The sequence below is a fragment of the Geotrypetes seraphini genome, chromosome 2, assembly GCF_902459505.1.
Source record: "Geotrypetes seraphini chromosome 2, aGeoSer1.1, whole genome shotgun sequence".
Classification (NCBI taxonomy): domain Eukaryota; kingdom Metazoa; phylum Chordata; class Amphibia; order Gymnophiona; family Dermophiidae; genus Geotrypetes; species Geotrypetes seraphini.
The window spans coordinates 363,669,609-363,693,209 of NC_047085.1; the positions used below are offsets into that span (position 1 = coordinate 363,669,609).

The 23,601-nt window shown below is 43.3% G+C and overlaps 1 protein-coding gene across 1 annotated transcript in view; it reads left to right on the forward strand.

Moving 5' to 3' along the window:
* The window catches only part of ITGA9 (integrin subunit alpha 9), a 589,864-nt gene that overhangs the window by 460,929 nt on the left and 105,334 nt on the right, over nt 1-23,601 (forward strand). Inside the window, exons 24-25 of the mRNA XM_033930560.1 lie at nt 16,908-17,033; nt 21,357-21,473. Of these exons, the coding sequence (XP_033786451.1) occupies nt 16,908-17,033; nt 21,357-21,473 (243 nt within the window). The remainder of the gene's footprint in view (nt 1-16,907; nt 17,034-21,356; nt 21,474-23,601) is intronic.

A 23,601-nucleotide genomic window follows, 5' to 3' on the forward strand; every position in this document is an offset into this window, starting at 1 on the left:
GAATGGTTATGCTCTGGAATGCTTTGCCAGAAGATGTGGTGAGAGCTGTTAATGTAGCTGCTTTAAAAAAAAAAGGTTTGGATAAGTTCCTGGAGGAAAAGCCCATAAACTGCTGTTGAGTCGGATATGGAGAAGCCACTGCTTGCACTGGATTGGTGGCATGGAATGCTGTTGCTAATTCGGTTTTTGCCAGGTACTTGTGTCTTGGATTGACCTCTGTGAAGATAGGATACTGGGCTAGATGAACCATTGGTCTGACCTAGTATGGCTATTATGTTAAATTCAGGATTTAACATGTGTTAATTAATAAATTCCTAAGAGAAAATAATCAAATGAGGTGATCAGTAGTGGCATCACGGACTTTATCTTGCATTGGTTGTAACCAGTTCAGCTTTTGTTTGCTACTGAATAGTGATCCTCCTCCCCACAAGGGATTTTTTTTTTTTCATTTTTATTTCCTTGTTGATAACCTTGATGAAACAACTAACAGTGCCAGAAGTGACTCAATAGAAAAGCAGATAAAGATTATATTGCATTTTGGCTCTTCAGAATTGCTCAAATAGATGTCTTCATGTCTCACAACAGCTTGTAGCGTTTAGCTGCAACATAAACATGGATTCCTTCTTCTGATGGGGGAAACAGGAAACATCAGCTGGAGCCTGTCCTAGGGCCAAGGGTCAGTGTTGAATTATACAAGGGTGTTTAACTTTGTACAGTTCACATCAGCCATCTTCATACATTTGGAGAGTCATCCTAGTCATGAAGTTTCTAACTTTGGCGGTACAAAGGGAAATTAAACCCATTCACACATTCCCATGAAATACTTAGAGGAATCCCAGTGAAGCTCAGATTTCTGTCTGTAAACAGTATGGCCAGAAATTTTGGCCTGTCAGCACTTTTAAATTAACTTCTGCTGTTAAATGTAGACTTGCTACCATGCAAGGAGGAGTTATTGATTTGTTTGTTTAAAAGTGAAAATTACACTCCATTGAGTATACTCGGCACATATCTGCTGGTGGGAATTTCACTCAGAAGCAGTAGTATAAAATCAGAGAGTGAAAAAAAGTTCTCACTGAAAACCTTGGCAGATTGCTGTGTATTGGTTATATCCTCTCCATTTGTAAAAAAATGAAAATTCTGGCCCTGTATTATGCCAAAGGGTCTGTTGTTAGTCATACTGGTCAGATTATTTCTTTTTAAGGGGGGGGGGGCATTAAATCTATGTTTCAGGTCATAACTTTCCTGAGTAAATCACACTGACAAGTTTCTATAAAAATATATATTTGAGTTCCTTGCCCAAAAGAGCTATCTTTTATGGCTAAGACTATGCAATTGCACTAAGATGGAAAGTTGTTAAAACTGTTGTGCCTATGAAGTCCTACGATTGGCATCTAGCCCACATTTGGTGGAGCAGCATTTTCAAAGGACTTATGGGCCAAAAAACGTCCAGCACAAAAGTTAAAAAAAAAAAAAAGTTTATCTCGCAGCCATTCACAAACAGGAAAAACTTCAGGGTTTCCTGTTCAAAAATATGTGAGGACATCCGAGATGTCCATCCTGAACAACCATTTTAACAAACTGAAATATTTAAATTATAAACTTGGGAAGACAAGGCACAAAGACATCTGCCTGGCAGCATTCTTATGAAAATGGCTGCACAGAAATCTTTGCCCCGACTCTTCCGCTGCCCTGAGCTCCTGCCTGCCCCGATCGCCTGCCTCCCCGACTCTCCCACCCTTTCCTGCAGTGCAAGCGGTCTTAAAGCGGGTTAGAATCATGGGCTCCAAAAAAGTTAAAAAAAGAAGAAAAAAAATTATCTGCCGGGCCCAGAGCATGCGCAGACCATCTACAGATGGTGTGCGCATGCGCTGGGATCGCTATAGAGCGATCCGGGCAGACAGTTGTGGGCGTGATTCCGATTGCTCTTATTTGCATGAGGGTGATTCGTGAATCAGCCCTCCGGACACGGATCGGATCCCTCACGGATCGGATCAGTGCCCTTAGTGAATCTAGCCCTTTATCTGCTGCCATTTACTGTGTTACTCTGCTAGCTGCTCAATCAGCTTGTACTTGACTGAAACAAGCTTAGATAAAAACATTCTTCTTTTCAGATATGGGCATTTCTTCCCATTCAAAAATTGCTATTGGACATCATACTTTTGGGCCCTCCCCAGGATCACCCAAAATACGTCCACAGCATGGTCCCTTGCTTAGACAAACTGCAATGTGAAATGTCCAAATTCTCACTTTCCAAAATCAGGATTTGGATGTTTTTGAAGAGGGACTTTTCTTTAGCCATTTTGAGACATCCATCTGCTTTGAAAAACTTAGCACCTTAAAGCCTTCAAAAGCTATTTCAACTGCCTTCTCCAACAGGGCAGTTGGCAATATGAATAATATCTTATCTGTAGACTGTGATAAGTCAAAGTGATGGTAGCTGTGGATAATTCTTTTCCTTGGTGTTTATCTCGGCCAGTGCCCCACAAACTGTCTTGAGCCGTGGCATCCGGAAGTGTGCAGACATTGATGTGATGATGTCACGCACATGCATGATGTCATCAAGTCGACATCCGCGCATGTGCGCAAAAGCCCTCCATACGGGTCCTGAGACACTAGCAGGTTCCAGCAGGGAAAAGGGCCGGAGAGAAGGAGAGGCGCTGGCGTCAGCTAACTCCCTACAGGACATTCCTCTCGCAGCGAAAGGCATGTCCTGTAGGCAGCCAGCCGTTGCCTCTCCTCCTCCCCAGTGTGTTGCGGCACTCCTGAAATCTCAGGAGGTACACTAGTGTGCTGGTGCACACAGTTTGCAATACACTGATCTAGGGCAGTGGTTCTCAACCCAGTCCTTGGGGGCGCACTCAGCTAGTTGGGTTTTCAGAATATCCACAATGAATATTGTGGCCGGGCCAAGCCCCAAGTGAGTGGGAAGCCCCAGCTCGGACTACAGGTAAGATTTTTGTACGCCTTTTATGTGGTCGGTGAAAGGAAAACCCGGACATGGGATTCAGTTCCAACAAAACTTCACCGGGTTTATTATAAGAAAAAAGAAAATCCCAAAACATAAACTGCTTTTCACAGTCACTAGTCACACAGTTCACTTTACATAATTCCAGTGTCTGTTAAATGAAATATAGTTCAGGGACTGGACAGTCCTTGTCACCACTTTATAAGCAAAAGAAAATCAAAATAGGACTTCTCCGTCCCTCAATAGGCTAGTATGCCCTTTTCAGGGCCGCTGGCTATTTTATGACACAGTCCTGGCAAGCACAGCTCTGGCACTTCAGGTGCCAGCACTTCTCTATACCATAGGATAAGAAAAAACTACTTCTTTTGGCTTTTATTATTATTAGCAATTTGTCCCATTAAGGACTTTCACAGCCTGCACTGCAGTCTGTGTGGAAGCAAGCCCCCCCTTTGCACATAGGTGTTCAGGCCCTCTCAAATGGTACCACAGTCCTTGAGCTTTTGTTACCTCAGGACCTGGCTTGCTAATAAGGCTTTTAAGCTTGGTTCAAATGGACAGGCACTGCTGCCCTGCTGCTTCTATGGCATTAATTGAGCAAAGGCTTCTATGTGCAGTCTTTCCTTCAGATGGAGGAATATCACAACTTATAACTTTTAAATCAGGTTTCCCTACTTTCCTCTGGCACACTTAACTCTGCTTCAGCCTCACTGCACCACCCCCACCCTGGGTCCCTGGTGCTATAATTGTCATCTTCAGTCTCCATGCATTCCCCTGCTTCACTCTCCACCTCCCACCCCCCTCTCTGGGTGTTTGGGAAAGTTTCCTGGCCAGGTTCTTCTCCGTCAGAAAGAACCTTTAGCTGTACCCCCTCAGGCTTCCCTGGGAATTCACAATACCTAGCTGGCTGCTGGATTCCTTTCCCTGCTTTTTGGCTTGGGGCAATCACACGTTCCTGGTAGTTTGCAAAGAGCTTTGGGCTGCTCTCAGTATGCTGCATTTTGCCTGCCTTGTTAGAGTCAGCTGGGGTTAATTTATTCACCTGCCTTCCTCCTGCTTAGCAAACTCCACTCCCTTCTGTGTTGACTCTCTGTTTCTCCTTAGAGCAGGGAAAGGAATAATAGGGGATAGATAGTGTTTTGTGTGCTCTCCCTGCCTGAATTTCAGGTTGGAAAATCCCCTGCCTTTTCTCTTTTCTTTCTTCCTGTGCTATACTAGGACTTTTAGCAGGGTGCGCAGGCTTTTTTTTAGGGGCTGCAAGTTTGAAAACTGTATTTTTGACTGGCTACCAGTCTTTTTAGCCGTGACAGGAGCTTCCCTGTCACAATATGCATGAGATGATCTACATACAAAGGAGGAGGTGTATGCAAATCTATCTCATGAATCACTGATCTAGAGCAGTGTTTTTCAACCTTTTTACACCCGTGGACCGGCAGAAATAAAAGAATTATTTTGTGGACTGGCAAACTACTAGGACTAAAATTTAAAAACCACGTTTCCACCCCATCTCTGCGAGCTCGGTCACCTCAGTAACTATAGAAAAATAGACAAATATAGTGCAAAATATAGACAGCAGATATAAATTCTCAAAACGGACACATTTTGATCACTAAATTGAAAATAAAATCATTTTTCTTACCTTTGCTGTCTGGTGATTTCATGAGTCTGATTGCGTTTCCTTCTGTCTATTGTGACAGGGAAGCTCCTGTCACAGTAAAAACTACTGCTAAAACTCCCCAGAATGCAGTACAGGGATCTGTAAAACCCGGCCTGGAGCCAGGACAGCTGGCTCAGCTAAGAGAATGCAAGCCAAGGAGGTCCCAGCACAGCTGAAGAGCCAGTTAGGGAAGGCTCTGAAAACCACTAATTTCCCCTATCACTCCTTTCCCCAAGTCAGGGAGAAACCTGAGACCAATTTGGAGAAGGGTGGAGTCAGACCCGGGAGTTTGCCTTATAGGCAAAGTCAGTTGGGGTGGAGAAGGAAGGACACAGCTGACTCTGATGAGAGAAGTCAAATCACTCAAGGAGGTTCCAGGTCACGGAGGGTGCCTAAGCCCCAGTATGATCGTATGGCAGGAAGCCAGCACCTAAGGAAAGGTGGTACAACACTTGGGAGGTACAGTGACTGGCAGCTTAAACCCCAGAGAGAAGGGCTGGGACATTATCCCCAGGGAAAGGCTGCAGGCATTTTGGCAGACCTGCAGAAAGGGGGATGGGATGCACAACCTGGGAGAAATGAGGAAATGCTAAGCCAGAGTTCCCGTGAGGGTGAATGGGAAATGTGCAGTGTCCTGAGTGATAATGTAAGTGAAGAGGACATGGACTTGGGAGTATACAGTATATGAAAGTCCTCAGCTAATCTCATGAAGAGAGTTCTCCAATTGTTTCTTTGTTTCACCCGGAAGCCAGAGCATTGCTGGCAGAGCTAATTAGGTGAGAAAAGCTTGTCTGAAGATAAAGAGAGCTGGGAGGTGAAAAGGCTTGAGACAAGCTGTGCTCAGCTATAAAGCCAGATTGTGTTGGGGTCCAGAGAGATCAGTAAATCCCAGTGGGGATACGAGCCGATGAAGGCATTGAACTGATGCAGTATTTTGAGTTTATAGTATTTTTCCTTTTGATAAGGAGGGGCAATCCAGCTCCTCAGTAAAACCCCTAAGACTCACCTGGACTGTGATATAATAGCGTGCAGGATGCACCCAAAGGACTCTAACAAACCAATGTGAATGTTTTGTTTTGTTTTGTTTGCTTTTCTTTTTACTTTGGGACACTAATAAACCTGGTACTGTTTTTCAAGGAATCCGGTATCCGGGTCTTCCTTTCACCACCATATAAAAGGCGTCCTAAAATTCTTGCTTGTGGTCCGAGCCGGAGTTCTCCCCCTACTCGGAGACGGGCCCGGCCACACTATGTATCCTTTCTTTCATTTCTTTCTTTCTGCACTCAGGCCCAAGAATTGTCCCTTTCTATTCCCTCCCTCTTTCCTTTCTATGTCCTTAGTGCCCCCAGTGCCTCCTTCCCATGTTTTTAGTGCCCCCAGTGCCTCCTTCCCATGTTTTTAGTGCCCCCAGTGCCTCCTTCCCATGTCCTTAGTGCCCCTTCTTGTCTTTAGTGCCCCCGTGCCTCCTTCCCATGTCTTTAGTGCCCCCAGTGCCTCATTACCATGTCCTTAGTGCCCCCAGTGCTTCCTTCCCATGTCTTTAGAATCCCCAGTGCATCCTTCCCATGTCCTTAGTGCCTCTTCCCATGTCTTTAGTGCCCCCAGTGCCTCCTTCCTATGTCCCTCTCACTGCCTTCCACACTTTGTCCCACCCCCGAAGCCAGCCAGCCTGTCTGCCTGTCTACCTCTCTCCCTCCCTGGCCAAAGCCAACCTGCTTGCCTGCCTACTTCCTTCCCTCCCTGCCGTGCAAAAAAAAAAAAAAAGCCTCCCTCCTTCCTTTCCCCAGGTCGGCTGCTCTTACCGCCCTGCTGCTGCTGCTACTGCTGCTAAAGCCAATAGGAAGTCTTCTTTCTGACATCAATTCTGATGTTGGAGAGGACGTTCTGGGCCAGCCAAGCAGCGATTGGCTGGCCCAGAATGTCCTCTCCGACATCAGAATTGACGTCGAAAAGAAGACTTCCTGTCAGCTTTAGCAGCAGTGGCAGGGCAGTAAGAGCAGCCGACCCAGGGAAAGGAAGGAGGGAGGCTTATTTTTTTTGCGCGACAGGTAGGGACAGGAAATGATCACCTGTCCCGTTGTCCCCAAGCACAGCTATGGGACAGGAGGTCTGAAAACGGGACCTATGGTCACCTTAATCTGTCAGAAATTTCCTGCGGACCGGCACCGGTTCGCGAACCGGCGGTTGAAGAACAGTGATCTAGAGGACAATTGTTAGTAATTTGAAGGTCTTCAGCATGGGTTCTCAACCCAATCCTCTTCATGATATTGTTAAGCTCTTGGGATATGTAGCAAAAGACAGTTTGAACTGCTGAGACATGAATCCTTAATTTCTGGAGATAAACTCCTTAATTTTGCAGACTCTAGGTGAGACTAGGAGGACCTGGAAATGTGTTATCATACTTTGTCCAACCAGTGATTCATGCTGAAACAATTTTGCATGCAAATGAGTTTCACAGAGATCCACTGTTTTGAAATCGGACAATTTGCCAGCACTACAGCGACCCAATGGATTTTACCAGCGAAATTAGAAAATCTGGGCCTGAGTATATTTTAACCTGGACATCCCAATTCTTAAGTCAGTGATCGACGCAAAATAGGGATTTAATAAGGTAATTAAGGAAATCTGTTTTGGGAGTATCTAAGCTCCTATTCTTCCTAAACTAAGCTTGAATATGTGAGAAGGAGGGGGTCATAACTGAGATTAACTGTGAATGCAGAGATTCTGCAGTCTGACATCTCTTAATGCTTAGCTAAGCTGAAGGCTTCCTTTCCATCTGTGCTTATTATTTCCATATAGCAAAACAGGGAGATTTTCTGCTTACTGGAGCCAGGCTCTGGTGTAGACAGGATTGCGTAGTGAGGCCTTGAAATGATGAGAGCTCCCCAAAGATTTGAGTTAATCTCCTTAATGTGGTGAATTTTATTCTTCTGTGAAAACTGTTCTGCTGTAAATAAACAGCTGACTGACAATTTGACTGTTGTACTTTTTCTTGAGCAAACGTATCCAAATCTTAACTAACTGATGCTGCTGCAATGTATTAAAAGCACCAGGTCCCAAATTCTAGAGAGCTACCCAATCTCTTCAGGCAGAAATATTTGGGCCCAGGAAAGAAATCTACAGCAAATGATTGGCACAGCTAAATCATTCCTTCCTTGTCTTTTTCTGTGTTTGATTTGATTTTGAAATTTGGATTTTGTTACAAATTTGTCTCCGCCAGCTTCACTTAAATGTTTTCCTTGTTTAAAATCTTATGCTCTGATTATTGTGGAGAACCAGTGACTATCTTTAACGCAGGGGAACTGAGTATCTTCTTTCAGCTTTGAAAGAATATTGTTTCTTCAGTGCAGACAGCCCTAAATGAACTAAATTGTGAATTCTATCTCCCATGAAGGCTATGAAGGACAGATAGGCTGTCCTCATGTTTCAGAGGTCTCCATTCGGTTTGCTGACATGTCAGGAACATATCACTCAGTGTACTTCATTTTCTCCAGGATGTGAAACCCTATAATGTCCTCGATGAGACTGGCTTGGAGTTTTTCAGTAGACTTTGAAGTTCTAAGATTTATTTCTTTTCAAAACTCACTATTAACTTTTATTAGTTAGCGGCTTTATCCTTATGAGAAGCTTAGAGTGATATGGGGACTAATACTATGCCAGGGTACACCTGGCGGGGCCTCCGCGTGTGCGGATCACTGGACTTGATGGACCTAGGGTCTGTTCCGGAGATGGCACTTCTTTTGTGCTTATGTTCTTTGCTTCTCTCCCTTTCATTCAGCTGATCTGACAGCACATTTTGCTGAGCACATATGCTAGTTAAGGGCAATGAAGGAATTTTGGATTTAGCTCAGTCCTTTTCAATAGTAGCTCAAGGTGAGTTGCATTCAGGTACACTACTGCTACTTAACACTATCAGATACATGCAGCGCTTTACATTAAGGCCCTGATTCTGCAAAGCGCGCCTAAAGTTAGGCGCAGTTTGGACATCCAAGATAGGTGTCCTTTGTAGAATCGCACTCAGCAATGTTCAGCACTGTTTAGATGTTCAATTTTTGAGACGTCCTTTAGAAAATTGGGTTTTAGGTGGGAGTTAGACATCCAAACAATGTCCTTAATGTTATAATATTATATTATTATGACGTTTATGGTGTTTTTCATTATAAGAGCATAAGATTTGCTGCTGCTGGGTCAGACCAGTGGTCCATCATGCCCAGCAGACCGCTCATGCGGTGGCCTTTAGGTCAAAGACCTATTGAGTCTAGCCTTACCTGCGTATGTTCTGTTCCAGTAGGAACTTATCCAACCTTTTCTTGAATCCCTGAAAGGTGCATTCCCCTATAACAGCCTCCGGAAGAGCGTTCCAGATTTCTAACACACTCTGGGTGAAGAAGAACTTCCTTACGTTTATAGTTATGATTCTGGGAGTTGGATCTGTTTAATGCTTTTATTTATTTCACTTCCATCAGAGAGAGAGTAACTGGGATTCAAACCATTAGGGTAGAAGGCTGTAGGTTTAACCAGTGTGCTACACAGTGAGCTAGCAAGTTCCATAGCAATTGTAAAACTAGGTCCTATAGGCATTGTACTTTTCAACATAGTTTGGGCTTCAGATAGACTTGAGTTCTATGGACGGAACTTAGGCACAGTTCGGACGTCCTTAATGCGATCTGCTAAATAGCTCTCTGGGGTTTTATTTTTGCCTTATTAAGCACAAAATACATTTAATAAGGCACCACATAAACAGGGCACATCAAAACAGATATATTGCATGCAAAACCTTCTATTTTTGTGGACAAACAGCAATATAATTTGCTAATTATATAGTAACATAATAAATGATGGCAGATAAAGACCCGAGTGGTCTATCCAGTCTGCCCATCCATACATGCTCCATAAATTAATTTAGCTTAAATGGTCCTTTTTCTTAGATATTTCTGGGCCAGAAACCCAGAGCCCTGCCCAGTAATGTGCTTAGGTTCCATCTACAGGAGTCTCCATCAAAACTCAATCCAGCCCATCTTAACCATCCCAACCATCAAAACCCTCCCCAGCCCGTCCTCAACTGAATGTCCATATACGGGACACAGGCTGTGCGAGCCTGCCCAGTACTTGCCTCAGTTCCTTCAATGTATACCTATTATTTTCAGATTAGAGATCCTCTGTGTTCATCCCACGCTTGTTTGTCACTGATTTCTTCTCCACCACTTTCCTCAGGAGCGCATTCCATGCATCAACCACCCTCTCCATAAAGAAGAATTTCCTAACATTACTCTTGAATCTACCACCCTCAACTTCAGATTTTGCCCTCTGGTTTTACCATTTTCCTTTCTTTGAAATAGATTTTGTTTAAGTATTTGAACATCTGAATTATATCTTCCCTGTCCCTCCTTTCCTCTAGGACATACATATTTAGGGCTTTCAGTCTCTCCTCATACGTCTTCTGGCACAAACCTCCTACCATTTTTGTCGCCTTCCTCTGGATTGCTTCAAGTCTTTTTATGTCCTTTGCCAGATATGGTCTCCAAAACTGAACACAATATTCCAAGTGGGGCCTCACAATCAACCTGTACAGGTGCATCAACACCTTCTTTCTTCTACTGGTCATTCCTCTCTTTATACAGCCTAGCATCCTTCTGGCAATAGCCACTGCCTTGCCACACTATTTCTTCACCTTTAGATCTTCAGACGCTATCACCCCTAGGTCCCTCTCCCCATCCATGCATATCAGCCTCTTACCTCCCAGCACATACGGCTCCTTCCGATTTCTAATCCCCCAAATGTATTACTCTGCACTTCTTTGCATTGCATTTTAGTTGCTAGATATTAGACCATTCTTCTAATTTTTGCAGATCCTTTTTCATGTTTTCCACTCCCTCCTCGGTGTCTACTCTTAAAAATCTTGGTATCATCCGCAAAAAGGCAAATTTTTCCTTCTAACCCTTCGGCAATGTTGCTCACAAAGATATTGAACAGGAAAAGATCCATTGACTGAAGCACAGCACATGAAAAACACAGCTTTATGTTTCTTGCTAAAAAGCTACCCTTTTTTTCTGACTAAAAAGTGCTCCTATCAGCTCATACATGAAAGCAAAGAAAGCACATGAAAAAATATGTAGATTGCATACATAACTTCATTTGCAAAAGCTTAAAAACAGAAAAAAACAGATACAGACCTTAGCATGGCTTCTACTTCATTGCAAATGGAGGTGTGCAGCTGTACAATGCTGACCTCATTGTGAGATCATCAAGGTGCACCTGCAAGGTAGAATGCCACAGTTAAAATAAGTGCTGGGATTTGAACCCATGTGCTCTGGAATGTGAGCACAGGTCTTTTACCTGGTGAACCACAGCTACTTCCTTTCAGTTTTTGGGGTTCCTAATATGAGAGCTTAGTGATCCTAGCCATGTGAAGGTGGAAATACCTGACAAGATCATAACTTAGCAGATCCCTAAGCTATCATATCAGATGTGAGGAAGAAAGATATTAGTGGAAGCTGCTGTGGCTCAATGGGTAAAAGCCCTGTTCCCATATTCCAGAGATCATAAGTTTGAATCCCAGGCACTCCCTGGGCAGTATTGGTGTGCCTAAAAGGAGGTGCCCACTTAGAGATATGCACCAAATGTCTGGTGACCGAATGAGTATCTGCCTCTTGAATTTGGGGGAATTGGGAGCTTGGAGGAGGGGGATCAAGAATAGCCTTTTTTGACAATATCTGGGTAAGCTGCAGGTAGTTTGATCAGAAATAGAGAGTAAGGAAATGAATTTCAGAGCTACAGCAGTTTCCTTTTGGACTGTCATACTTTTAGGGGGGATTACTAATAATTATCACTTGGCGGTGTTTTCCTGCTACCATCCTGAGCCAGACTCAAGCCAGTGATATACAGTAGCTATTTAAAAAGTCTATTTCTATTAGAGAATGACTTGGGGACAAATTTTTCCCTGTCCGCGCAGGAACAGATTTTCCCATCCTGCCCCCGTGAGTTCTTTTCCTGTCCCTCCCCCTTTCCTGCAAGCTCCATCCTCATCTGCAGAAGCCTCAAACACTTATGATTTTAAAGTGTTTGAGGCTTCTACAGATGAGGATGGAGCTTGCAGGAAAGGGAGAGGGACAGGAATGGGGTAGCGACAGTGACAAAACTCACGGGGATGGAATGGGGAAATTGAGTTCCTACGGGGACAAATTTGTTCCCGTGTCATTCTCTAATTTCTATCTGTATGTGCAGAATGCTCCCACTTACACATTTCTGAAATAGTTAACTGGTTTCAATAGTGTGTTTCAGTACACAATTTGGACTGAATTCTATGTATTGTGTTTAAAAATTCAGCACTGAACCCCCCCTCCACCTAAGTGCTATTCTATAAATGGCGCCTAAAGTTAGGTTCAGTTTATAGAATAGTGTTTCCACCCGGGAGCCATGCCTAGCTTTAGGTATGTCCACTTGCATCAGTAGAAATGTGGTGCAAGTCCTCATGACTAAAGATAGGTGCAGAGTCCCCCATATTCTATAACTATGTGTGAAAACGTGAGGAATGACCCCCCTCCCCCCAATATGCCTATGATCTTCTCATTTCTATACCCCCTTTTTAGCACAATTTTAGGTGCAGATTCCATGCTTAAAGTTATGCAAATAATTTTAAATTAAAGTCAATTAACACTAATAATTGCTTTTTAAGAAGCCAATTATCAGCACTAATTGTCTCATTCAGTTAAGTTGCACACACCCAAATTTGTGCGCAATTCAAAGCACAATTTATAGAATTGGGGGGTTTATCTTATAGAGCCATTACTGGATTCAAAAGAAGGTCTATAACAGGATTGTTATGATTTATTATTATTATTCTACTGCTATTTATAATATATATCAGTACTTCTTGACTGTTTTCAGAACACACAGCTAGAATTACAAATATGCATGAGATAAATTTGCAGACTGCAGATATTAGAGGTCCATTTTGTGCAGGTCTATCTCATGCATTTTGGTAACCCTGAAAATCCAACATGCTGGGTGTGATTTATAGCGTAAAGACACTTGTTTAAGGTAGATTATGGGTCTGATTCTGTAAAAGGTGCCGTAAGTATAGAATGGGTACAAGTAGATTAATTTTTTTACTCCATCAAAAATTGCAAAGACTAGGGGAAACTCAATGAAGTTATAGGCAGATACTTTTAAAACCAATAGGAGGAAATATTTTTTTCACTCAGAATAGTTAAGCTCTGGAACATGTTGTCAGAGGATGAGGTAAAAGTGGTTAATGTAGCTGTTTTTAAAAAAAATGTTTGGAAATTCCTGGAGGAAAAGTTCATAGTCTGGGAGAAGCCATTGCTTGCCCTGGATCGGTGCATGGAATGCTGCTAATATTTGGGTTTTTACAAACCAGCCAAATAGGGGGTCTAAAGGATAACTTGTAATACCTTCATTCAGCAATTTTTCTTTCGCACATAGAGTGCCTTAATTTATAAATGATTAAATTTTTATTCACCCATTTGTTCTAAACATGTAAGCAATACCCTAAGTTAAAAATAGGATTGGGTGACACATTGACAAAATGGGTTGAGAACTGGCTTGGAGGTAGGCTTCAGCGGGTGGTCATGAACGGCACTCCCTCTGAAACAACGGAGGTGATCAGTGGAGTGCCGCAGGGCTCGGTCTTGGGCCCGATCCTGTTCAACATCTTTATAAGAGACTTGGCTGAAGGGCTTCGAGGTAAAATAACGTTATTCGCAGATGACGCCAAACTATGCAATGTAGTAGACAGGAGTGCAACAGTCAAAAACTCAATGTCCAACAATATGACGCACGATCTACTCCTACTGGAGGTCTAGGATCTGGCAACTAGGTTTCAATGCCAAAAAATGCAAAGTCATGCACCTTGGCAGCCAAAATCCATGCAAAAGTTACACCCTTAATGGCGAGATCCTAGCAAGGACTGTAGCAGAGCGGGACTTAGGGGTGATCATCAGTGAAGACATGAAGACTGCCAAACAAGTGGAGCAGGCTTCATCTAAGGCTAGACAAATCATAGGGTGTATACGTAAGGGTTTCGTCAGCCGTAAGCCTGAAGTCATTATGCCATTGTATAGATCCATGGTGAGACCCCATCTGGAATACTGTGTACAATTCTGGAGGCCTCATTACCACAAAGATGTGCTGAGACTGGAGTCGGTCCAGCGAATGGCCACCCGGATGGTCTCAGGACTCAAGGACCTCCCATATGAGGAACGGCTGGATACGTTGCGGCTATACTCACTCGAGGAACGCAGAGAGAGGGGAGATATGATCGAGACGTTCAAATATCTCACGGGCCGTATCGAGGTGGAAGAAAATATATTCTTTTTCAAAGGTCCCACGGCTACAAGAGGGCATCCGTGGAAAATCAGGGGAGGGAAGCTGTACGGTGACACCAGGAAGTACTTTTTCACCGAGAGAGTGGTTGATCGCTGGAATAGTCTTCCACTTCAGGTGATCGAGGCCAGCAGCGTGCCTGATTTTAAGACAAAATGGGATCGTCACGTGGGATCTCTTCACAGAGAAAGTTAGGGGAGGGTCATTAAGGTGGGCAGACTAGATGGGCCGTGGCCCTTATCTGCCGTCTATTTCTATGTTTCTATCCCCAAAATCTATAATGAGGTTTAAGTATCATAAATATGCATAATTCTCAATAAAGAGACCTCTTATAACTTGGACCGTCCTAGGCTTCAAGAGCAAACTAGATGCATATCTCCTTAAGAGAGGCATATAAGGATATGGTGGACTATAAATTACGACAGGTGTACACCTGGCAGGGCCTCCTTGTATTGTAAATCGCACTAAACCATGAGGTATCACGGTATATAAATAAATTTATTATTAGAATTATTATATACACTGTTTTGAAAAAAAATCTAAAAACATGCTTTTTTAAGAAATCCCTACTAGGGGTCCAGAGAGACTCAGACTAATAATACAAGTCACCTGAAATAAAGACACTGTTAATGGTCATCTTCTATCTTTGATATATTACCTCAGACTGTATTTACAATTAGATAACTTTATGTAGCATATATATACCGTATATACTCAAAAATAAGTCGAGACCCCCATTTTTCCCCCCCAAAAGGAGAAAAATGGTTGACTCGAATATAAGATGGGGGGCTTAATATTCAAGTACCAAGTCCTGCCAGGATCTGCACCCAGTGTCCCCTCCCTCAACCCTCCCCTGCCAGGTTCTGCACTCAGTCCCCTTCCCTACCAAGTTCTGCACCCAGCCCCCTTCCCTCCCTGCCCTGCCAGGCTCTGAACACTGTCTCCCCTCCCTACCAGGCTCTGCACCCTGACCCATCTTCCTTCCCTGTACCCTCTTCCCACTAAAAAGAGCCAACCTCATCAGTGATGTCACAATGGTTTGATTGTCCCGTACTCCCCTCTTCCAGCCAACCCAGCCAGCAGATTAACTCTTCCCCTTAACTTAAACCACCCAGTGGTTGGCTGGGACAGGAGGGATCCTTCCCGTCTCCTGTCCTGGCTGACACTAACAATTACCACCCTCCCTTGCATACCTTTTCCCTGGTGGTCTAGCGTGTATCCCGTGTTGAACCCCTCCTGCCGAATTTGAAGGTAGTAACTAGTGGCGCACCTGGGCCGGCATGCAGGAGCGAGCTTTTCATGCTCCCGAGCAGCAGCCTATGAAGGAGCGGTCCGGGCCGGCCGGGAGCAGAAAAGCTTGCTCCTGCGTGCCAGCCTGGGTGAGCTGCTGGCTACTACCTTCAAAATCAACAGGAGAGGTTCAATATGGGATACACTCTGGTCCACCAGGGAAAAGATATGCGAGGGAGGGAGGGTGGTAATTGTTAGTGTCGGCTGGGACATGAGACGGGAGGGATCTCTCCTGTTCCAGCCTAATGGCAGGCCTGTAGGAAGTCTGGTAGGGTGTCGTGTGGTCACTTGGGGATGACCCAAATATAGGTCGAGACCCCCATTTTTGGGCCCAAAAATCGAATCCTATATTCGAGTATATACAGTAATTCTTTATAGCATGTATATATAATTCATTGTATCAATATAAACAACTGGGTGAATTCAAAAAACAAAATTGTTCCTAAATGTCCATGACAAAAAACAAACTGATAAAGGAACAATGCTACTTCAAAAAACCTTTGAACCTTGGGTGGTGCTCAGATTCCAAGATGGAAAGCAAAAGACCTCAATATGGGGACTTAACCCCTATAGAGACTCTGTGGTATCTATCATTGCACCGTGTGAGAGATTTGTATGAAGTACTTGTTGGTGATAGACTCGATGATTGTTTAGTCTCTATCTTTAAACACTTCAAAGTAAAATTTTTCAAGCTCATACAATTTAAAGTTTATTCTACTTTGAAGTGTTTAAAGATAGAGACTAAACAATCATCGAGTCTATCACCAACAAGTACTTCATACAAATCTCTCACACGGTGCAATGATAGATACCACAGAGTCTCTATAGGGGTTAAGTCCCCATATTGAGGTCTTTTGCTTTCCATCTTGGAATCTGAGCACCACCCAAGGTTCAAAGGTTTTTTGAAGTAGCATTGTTCCTTTATCAGTTTTTTTTTTTTTTTATATAATTCATTGTAACATGTTTCACTCTATACAGAATTCTATGCTATGCTACTTGTAACCCGCCTAGAACTCTAATGAGGATTCAGAAGGATATGAGATTGCATGCAGCATCTTAAGTTAGCAACACAAAATTTATGCTCATAAATTTAGGCCTGCCATTAATTTGCCTAGATTTATGAGCCTAATTCATAAGCCTAGAACTGAAAAGCAAAGCTAAGTTCCTAATTTCTTTTCCCCCAAATCCACCCCTGTTACCACCTACTTTTTATGCTCCTAAATTTAAGAGTTTAGTGAAATTTTGAGTAAAATTTATGCCTCAGTACATTTTCCAAGAGGGCAATTTATGAGCATAATTTCAAAGTTAGATACATAAATTCTTTGACCTGTATGGCCAAAATTTAAGTATTAGCCTGCAGGCTGTTTTAAGAACTACTACCGGTACTACTATTTACCATTTCTATAGTGCTGATAGGCATACACAGTGCTGTAAAACAACGTATTTAACAGACGATCCCTGCTCAGTAGAGCTTACAATCTAAACACACAACAGGACAAGTAGGGGCATAAGTACTTGCTGCCTACCATCTAAGTGATTTTAAAGACTTACCCTCCTGTGATAAAAACAAACAAACAGAGCTCAGGGCACCTCACTCTAGCTAGCTTGACAGAGATTGCGGTCTAATGTTTTCTGTTTCTTCTCTCCCACAAGGTCAGTCAGGATAAGGGAAACTGTTATTTCCAGAAAAATCCAGACCCCTGCGTTATTCCTCAGGACAAGGACAATATCTTCCATTCAATATTTGCTTTCTTTACAAAGTCTGGCAGGAAAGTGCTGGTAAGTTATCTGACATATTTGGCATTAATTGTTCAGGACACAGCTTGAATGTGCACAGTTTTCTACAGCCAAGGGGAGAACAGGTATGGGACAAGGCATGGCAGAGCCAGGACTAGTGAATAGCAGATTAAGTGGTGAGGAGTGTTCACCAAAAATGTGAAACTTGTATTGCAGGAATGTGCACAGGACAAACATTTTTAGTATTGTTTTCAGTTTACATATGGCCCTTAGCAATTTTCTAATAACATTAATTTTTTAAAAAAGGTACCAGGTCAGGACAGCACGGGGTTTTACCTTCCACTCCAGCTGTAATTAAGAAATGGAAGGAGGTACCAAAAAGTTTTGGGTCAGCAACCTGAAATGACCTGTCAGAAAAGTGCCCCTGTCCTTTACGTTTATTGGATCAATCCATAGGTTTCATGCAACCATCTGTGGCATTCCTTGTTTATAATCCAGGGATTCTCTTGTACGAAGACATTCATCACTTGTGCACACATGAGAAATCAGTTTCTTTAATGATTCCCCAAGTCTCAAACTCAGCAGAATTTTCAGGAATAGATGGTACTCTTATGAGTTGAGGTTCCAGTCTTCCTCTCTGCCTGTAATGTGTTTTAGATTTTCCAGGAAGTCACAAAAAAATCACCCCAAAACTCAGAATTTTCATTATTTCCCCTTAGTTCTGACTGTGAATATACTGCAAAATGAGATAATAATCTCCTGTAAAACATGTTTTCAAAGAGTCAGTTTTCCTGTTTCGTGACTGAATTTGGTCTTACTCCTCTATCTGCTGCTTTCCACGTCAAAGTCTCATCTCAGCAAACCTGCATCTCTTTTACATTTAGAATAGCAAGACAAGACTTTTGCATGTAGATCTATTTCAAGCATATTCTTTATAGGTATCCTGAAAACCTGACTAGCTGGGTGTGTCCATGGACCAGGCTGAGAGCCCCTGCTGTACACCCTGCCTCAGTGGCATCGACAGCCCCTGCCCTCCCAGACGGCAGATGTGACCCAAGAATCGAGCTGCTGGGGCTTTATCTTATAAGTCACACATGACTGACTTCCTTCCATGTCTGACGTGGGCCTGAGCCCACGGATTTTGAGACACTATTTAGAAGCAGTAAGAACTGTCATTGGCAAGACTTATATTGGATTACCGGAAGAAAATTAATACAGGGCAAAAAAATAGAGCAATAAATTTTGATGGTCAGACAAAAGCTATCCTGTATCAAAACCAGATACATAACGCAAAAGCACAGAAAATGCTTCCCTTAAATATTTCCTTAATCTTCCTTTACCCTGTTTACCCTTTGAACCTGGGGTATTAGTAATACCATAATAGGATCTGTTTTCATGAACTTCTGTGCTTTAGTTCTGCACAGTATGAAAGCTGACATAATCCACTGACTTATTACATCAGGCTTGACATACATTTTTGGAAAAAGTCTTGAGCAGATCCCACATTGTAGGCTCTACAAAGGTTTACTGTAGCCAAGGATTATAAGCTACAGTGAATCTTAGGGCTCCTTTTACAAAGATGCGCTAGCGTTTTTAGTGCACGCACCGGATTAGCGCGGGCTGGCCGAAAAACTACCGCCTGCTCAAGAGAAGGTGGTAGCGGCTAGCATGTGCGGCATTTTAGCACGCGCTATTCCGCACCTTAAGGCCCTAACGCGCCTTCGTAAAAGGAGCCCTCAGTTATGAAATGGAATTAAGTTATGCATTATTTTTGCTAAACAACTGCAACCTAATATTCCCTCATGCTAGCATCTTGCACAGTATCAGACAGCTGCAGTTCTTAATGGGTCTGCGTTCAAATTCAAACAAAAACTTCCCTGTCATTCTTTCTTAAAATGGTAAGACAGATGTTATTTTATTAAAAGGTAACATTTCCAGTTTGTATGTACTGATTTCCAAACCTAAATAGAATCTACAAATGAATTCTTTTTATTAGAATGTGTTTTTTTCATGTGGACTATGATGGAATTTTTTTTGTTTTATGTGCCAGGCAGAATTATGTCGCATTGCAGTAGCTGCAAAAGTTTTGAAAAATGATACAATTTCTTTTTTCTGTGAGTTTGAGCAATCATAGATGGGCACTAGTTAGGAGTATGTTGCTGGTAACTGGAATTCAAAAAGTTTAGGGGTCCTTTTGGGGGCAGAGAGTAGGTGTGCCCTGTGCTAATCACCACACTCTAAACCAGTGGTTCCCAACCCTGTCCTGGAGGACCACCAGGCCAATCGGGTTTTCAGGATAGCCCTAATAAATATGCATGAGAGAGATTTGAATATAATGGAAGTGACAGGCATGCAGATCTGCTCCATGCATATTCATTAGGGCTATCCTGAAAACCCGATTGGCCTGGTGGTCCACCAGGACAGGGTTGGGAACCACTGTTCTAAACAATTAGTGTGTGGTTAGCATGGGAACTCTTACTTCCTAGAAAATAGGTGGCGGTAAGGACTCACACACTAATGGTCGCACGCTAATCTGGAATTAATGGCCATTAAGTTAGAAAATGGAACATGTGACCATTTTACAGCCATACTAAAAGTGGCATCCATGGGCAGGAAGCCTACGCTCTAAGAATAGCGCCAGTCACTTTTTAGTGCAGCTCAGTAAAAGGGCCTCTAAACTTGTATAGTAGGGAGGTGCACAGATCAAACACTTTTGTTTTCAGTTCATTTGAACTTTTTCCTCTCATTGCTTGAATTTTCCAGTTTGTTTCACACATTTGTTTAAAAATATGTTTATAACACATGGTATAACACTTTTTAACGTGTGATAATTGATTTAGGGGCCTTTTTACTAAAATGAATCGATTTTATACCTCCCACTTTAACAACAAAAATTATCATGTGATGCCTGCAAAGGCTATGTGGTAACTGTTCGGCATGTGGCCAATATGTTCTCTGCAGTTATTGCAGGTATACTTAGAGGGGATTCATCAAGGGACGCTAAAGCCCGGATTCTGTATAGGATGCCCGGGATGGGCGTCCTATACAGAATCGGGCCTACACCCGCCCAAAATAAACATGATTCTGTAACTGACGTCCATGTTACAGACGCCGGTTACAGAACCGGGTTACTGTAGACGCAGCCGCTACACTTATCACGGCAAGGGATCTCCCTGCTGCGATAAGTATAGTGGCTGCCAGTCTCCTCCCGAATTATCGTGGCAGGAGGGAGCCCAACCCATCCTGCCGGTAGGCCCCGCATCCCCCCTGAGATCGCCAGCAGGAGGGTGCCCAACTCCTCCTGCTAGTAGGCCCCCTATCCCCCTGACAATCACCGTCAGGAGGGTGCCCAACCCCTTTTGCCAGTAGGCCCCCCACCCCAGCTAACACCAACCCCCTCCGGGCCCCCCCACTAACCTTAAAAAGTTGGCCGGCCGGCCAGGTCTTCCCACCGTCCATCCGGCAGGCTGGCCTCCGTCGAAATGAGGTGGGTCCTCACCTCTCCGGCCCATCCCACAGGATCCTAAGGCCTGATTGGCCCAGGCGCCTAAGGCCCCTCCTATGCTTCCATGACAACAAAATGACCAAATGAAAATAAATAAAACAAACTTTCCCAGAAATGACATGGGTAAACAGCAAAAAACTAAAATATTCTGGCTGCTCATCCCCTAACATTGTTACTCACGGAAGAACTGTATGTGTGAGAGATCATGGTTCACATAAACAGTTGGATCTAAGCCAGTAAAGAGGAAGAAGTGATCCGCTATGCAGTGCTTTACATCCTTCTTTACTGCCCGTGTCTGCAGTGAATTCTGCATAGTATATGCAGAATTGAATGTGTCCTGAGGAGGTGAGGAATTCTGCACTTGCAGAACTCCTCCAGGAGTACTTTGTGTTGGTTATATGCTGACCATATTATCTGACATATATTTGGTGATGCCAAAGCATAAAAAAAGCTTTTATTAGTCCAAGCTTGAGATTTGTGAGCGGTAGCGCCAATCCTCAAGGGCTACTCTCCATTCATGCTTTTTCATCATCATTCATAATTCATTCAGTCTTCTTAAAAAAAGAAAATATATCTAGGACTGAGAGTATATCTTGCCTAAATTTAACTCATGCTTGGATGAAAAGTGGTTGAGCATCCAGGCTACAAATGACTGTCTTAGAGACCTCACAGCTAGCTGGATTTTTAGGATATCCACAGTGAATATAGATGAGATAAGTGTGCATACATTGGAGACCTAACATATATGCAGATTTTTCATGCATATTCATAGGATAAGGGAAAGTCTAAAAGTCTATCAATAAGTACTGCATTACCCATGTTCCACAAGTAGCTCATGTTGTTTTCTGTATCTGTCTTAGAGTTGTGAGCCAGACGGTCCCTGTCTACTTGTAAACTGTTATTTAGGCTCACTAGCAAAAGAAGAAATCCACACTATAGATATTTACATGCTGCTAAACACAGAGATATTGAAGAAGGTAAGTACTTTTTCTTTTGATTTCTGCTCATATTCTAAACTCATTTCCTATTACACTCTTATTCGTTGTTTAGTCAGTGCTCCAGTAATGTTTTAATTTTAACAATTGCAGCAGTCGTGTAGCCATGGGAAGGCTTTGGGGATCTGCTCCACCCCCCTCACTTTGGCCTGTAGCCCTCTCCAAAACTGTGGCATCTATGGGAGTGGCTGGTAAGAATGACTGATGAGCCACCAGTCAAAGTGATCGACTGCTTGAGCCCCCTTCCACGCTGCCTGAGCAATGAAGAAGATGGTGGCATGTTTCAGCCATTGACACTAGTATCTCTCGCATACTCAGTTCAGGAGCATTCACTGAGCATGCACGGAAATGCCAGAATCAATGGCTGAACCAGCCCACTGATTTCTTCACTGCTCAGGCAACATGGGAGGGGGCTCAGACAGCAAACTACCTCAGCAAGTGGGACTTGGGGGGTAGGATTTGATACTGCTAGGGGCTTAGGGGCAGAACAAATGAAGGGAAATATGTGACATCCCCAGGCCCTCCCCCCCAAAAAAAATGGACTTCTGCTTAAGCACCTGAATTGCAAAACTAGTTATCCAATCCAAATGAAAACCATAGTTGATCATACATGTTACTAGAAGGCTTATGAAACAAAGGGGGAAAGAAGATGGGAAAATGTCAGGATCTGGGAGAAGGGAGGAAGGATTTAGGAGGAATTATTTATTTAAAGATTGGGCACTTGGCACCCAGTGACTGGATCTGCCAATGAGCAAAAATCCTATACATGTAAATATTTATGTCATACTGAAATCGGTTCATAGATATAATCGCGGAAGACAAAGGCGCACGCCGACAACTGAGCGCAAGATGGAGGTGCGCGCCAAAGAAAATTACTGTTTTTAGGGGCTCCGATGGAGGTTTTGTTGGGGAGCCCCCCCACTTTACTTAATACAGATCGCGGCGGCGTTGTGGGGGGTTTGGGGGGTTGTAACATTTTACTGGAAACTTAACTTTTTCCCGAAAAACAGGGAAAAAGTGAAGTTTTCAGTAAAATGTGGGGGGTTACAACCCCCCAAACCCCCCACAAAGCCTCCACGGTGCGATCTGTATTAAGTAAAGTGGGGGGGTTCCCCCCAACACACCCCCGTCGGAGCCCCTAAAAACAGTAATTTTCTTCGGCACGCGCCTCCATGCTGTGCTCAATTGTCTGCGCGCGCCTTTGTCCTGGCGCGCTTTTGACCCTGAAATCATATTGCTGGTTTCTCTTGTGCAATTTTCAATAGAGTTCACCTTCATTCTCTGCTTCAGTTAAGATAACACCATTTGAGAGATCTTGTCTCCTTGGCAATGTGCTCAGAAAATCAGGCTCTACCAGGAAGGGGTCAATGAGAGTTTAACTCCACCTTCAGTAGTTCTGCTAAAGTGCAATTCCTGAAGAAAATGCAGAAGTTGACATCATTTGGTTTCTTCATGCACTTTTCTTAAAATACACACTATAATGCCGACATCACGCCTCAAACAGCATGGAGAGGAATAGTTTGCTAGAATCACAGACTGTGCTGGCCTGGCAAAGCTTAAAGATCTGCTGTTTTTTTCCGATTTCACCAGCAGACAGTGTTGAAGGTCTCCATAAAAGAGGACAAGGCAATGTCCCAAACCATTTCCAGTTTCACATTTAGCTTTTACTAACAGACCTATCTGTTGCAAATTGTTAACAAATACCTGTAATATGAGCTTATAAACTTTACGAGGGAGTGCTGAAAAGTTCTCAACTCAACCAAGAAAGGAATGACATAGAGTCATGCAACTTATAGGTTATTCTACATATTCACCTCTAAGTTCAACACACTTGGCACATTGTGTCTGAAGTTTCTGTAACCCTTCCAAAAAATACTCATGTCTGGTCAGTGAAATACTGCTCCGCTGCTGCAATCACCTCCAAATCACTTGAAAATTGATGCCCTTTCAAACTCTTTCTAAGGTTTGGAAACAGAAAATAGTTAGATGGAGCAAGATCTGGTGGGTAGGGTGGATGGTCTATACCAGTGTATCTCAAACTGTGTGCCAAGGGTGCCTCCTGAGATTTCAGGTGTGTCGCGGTACACTGGGGAGGAGGAGAGGCGCCAGT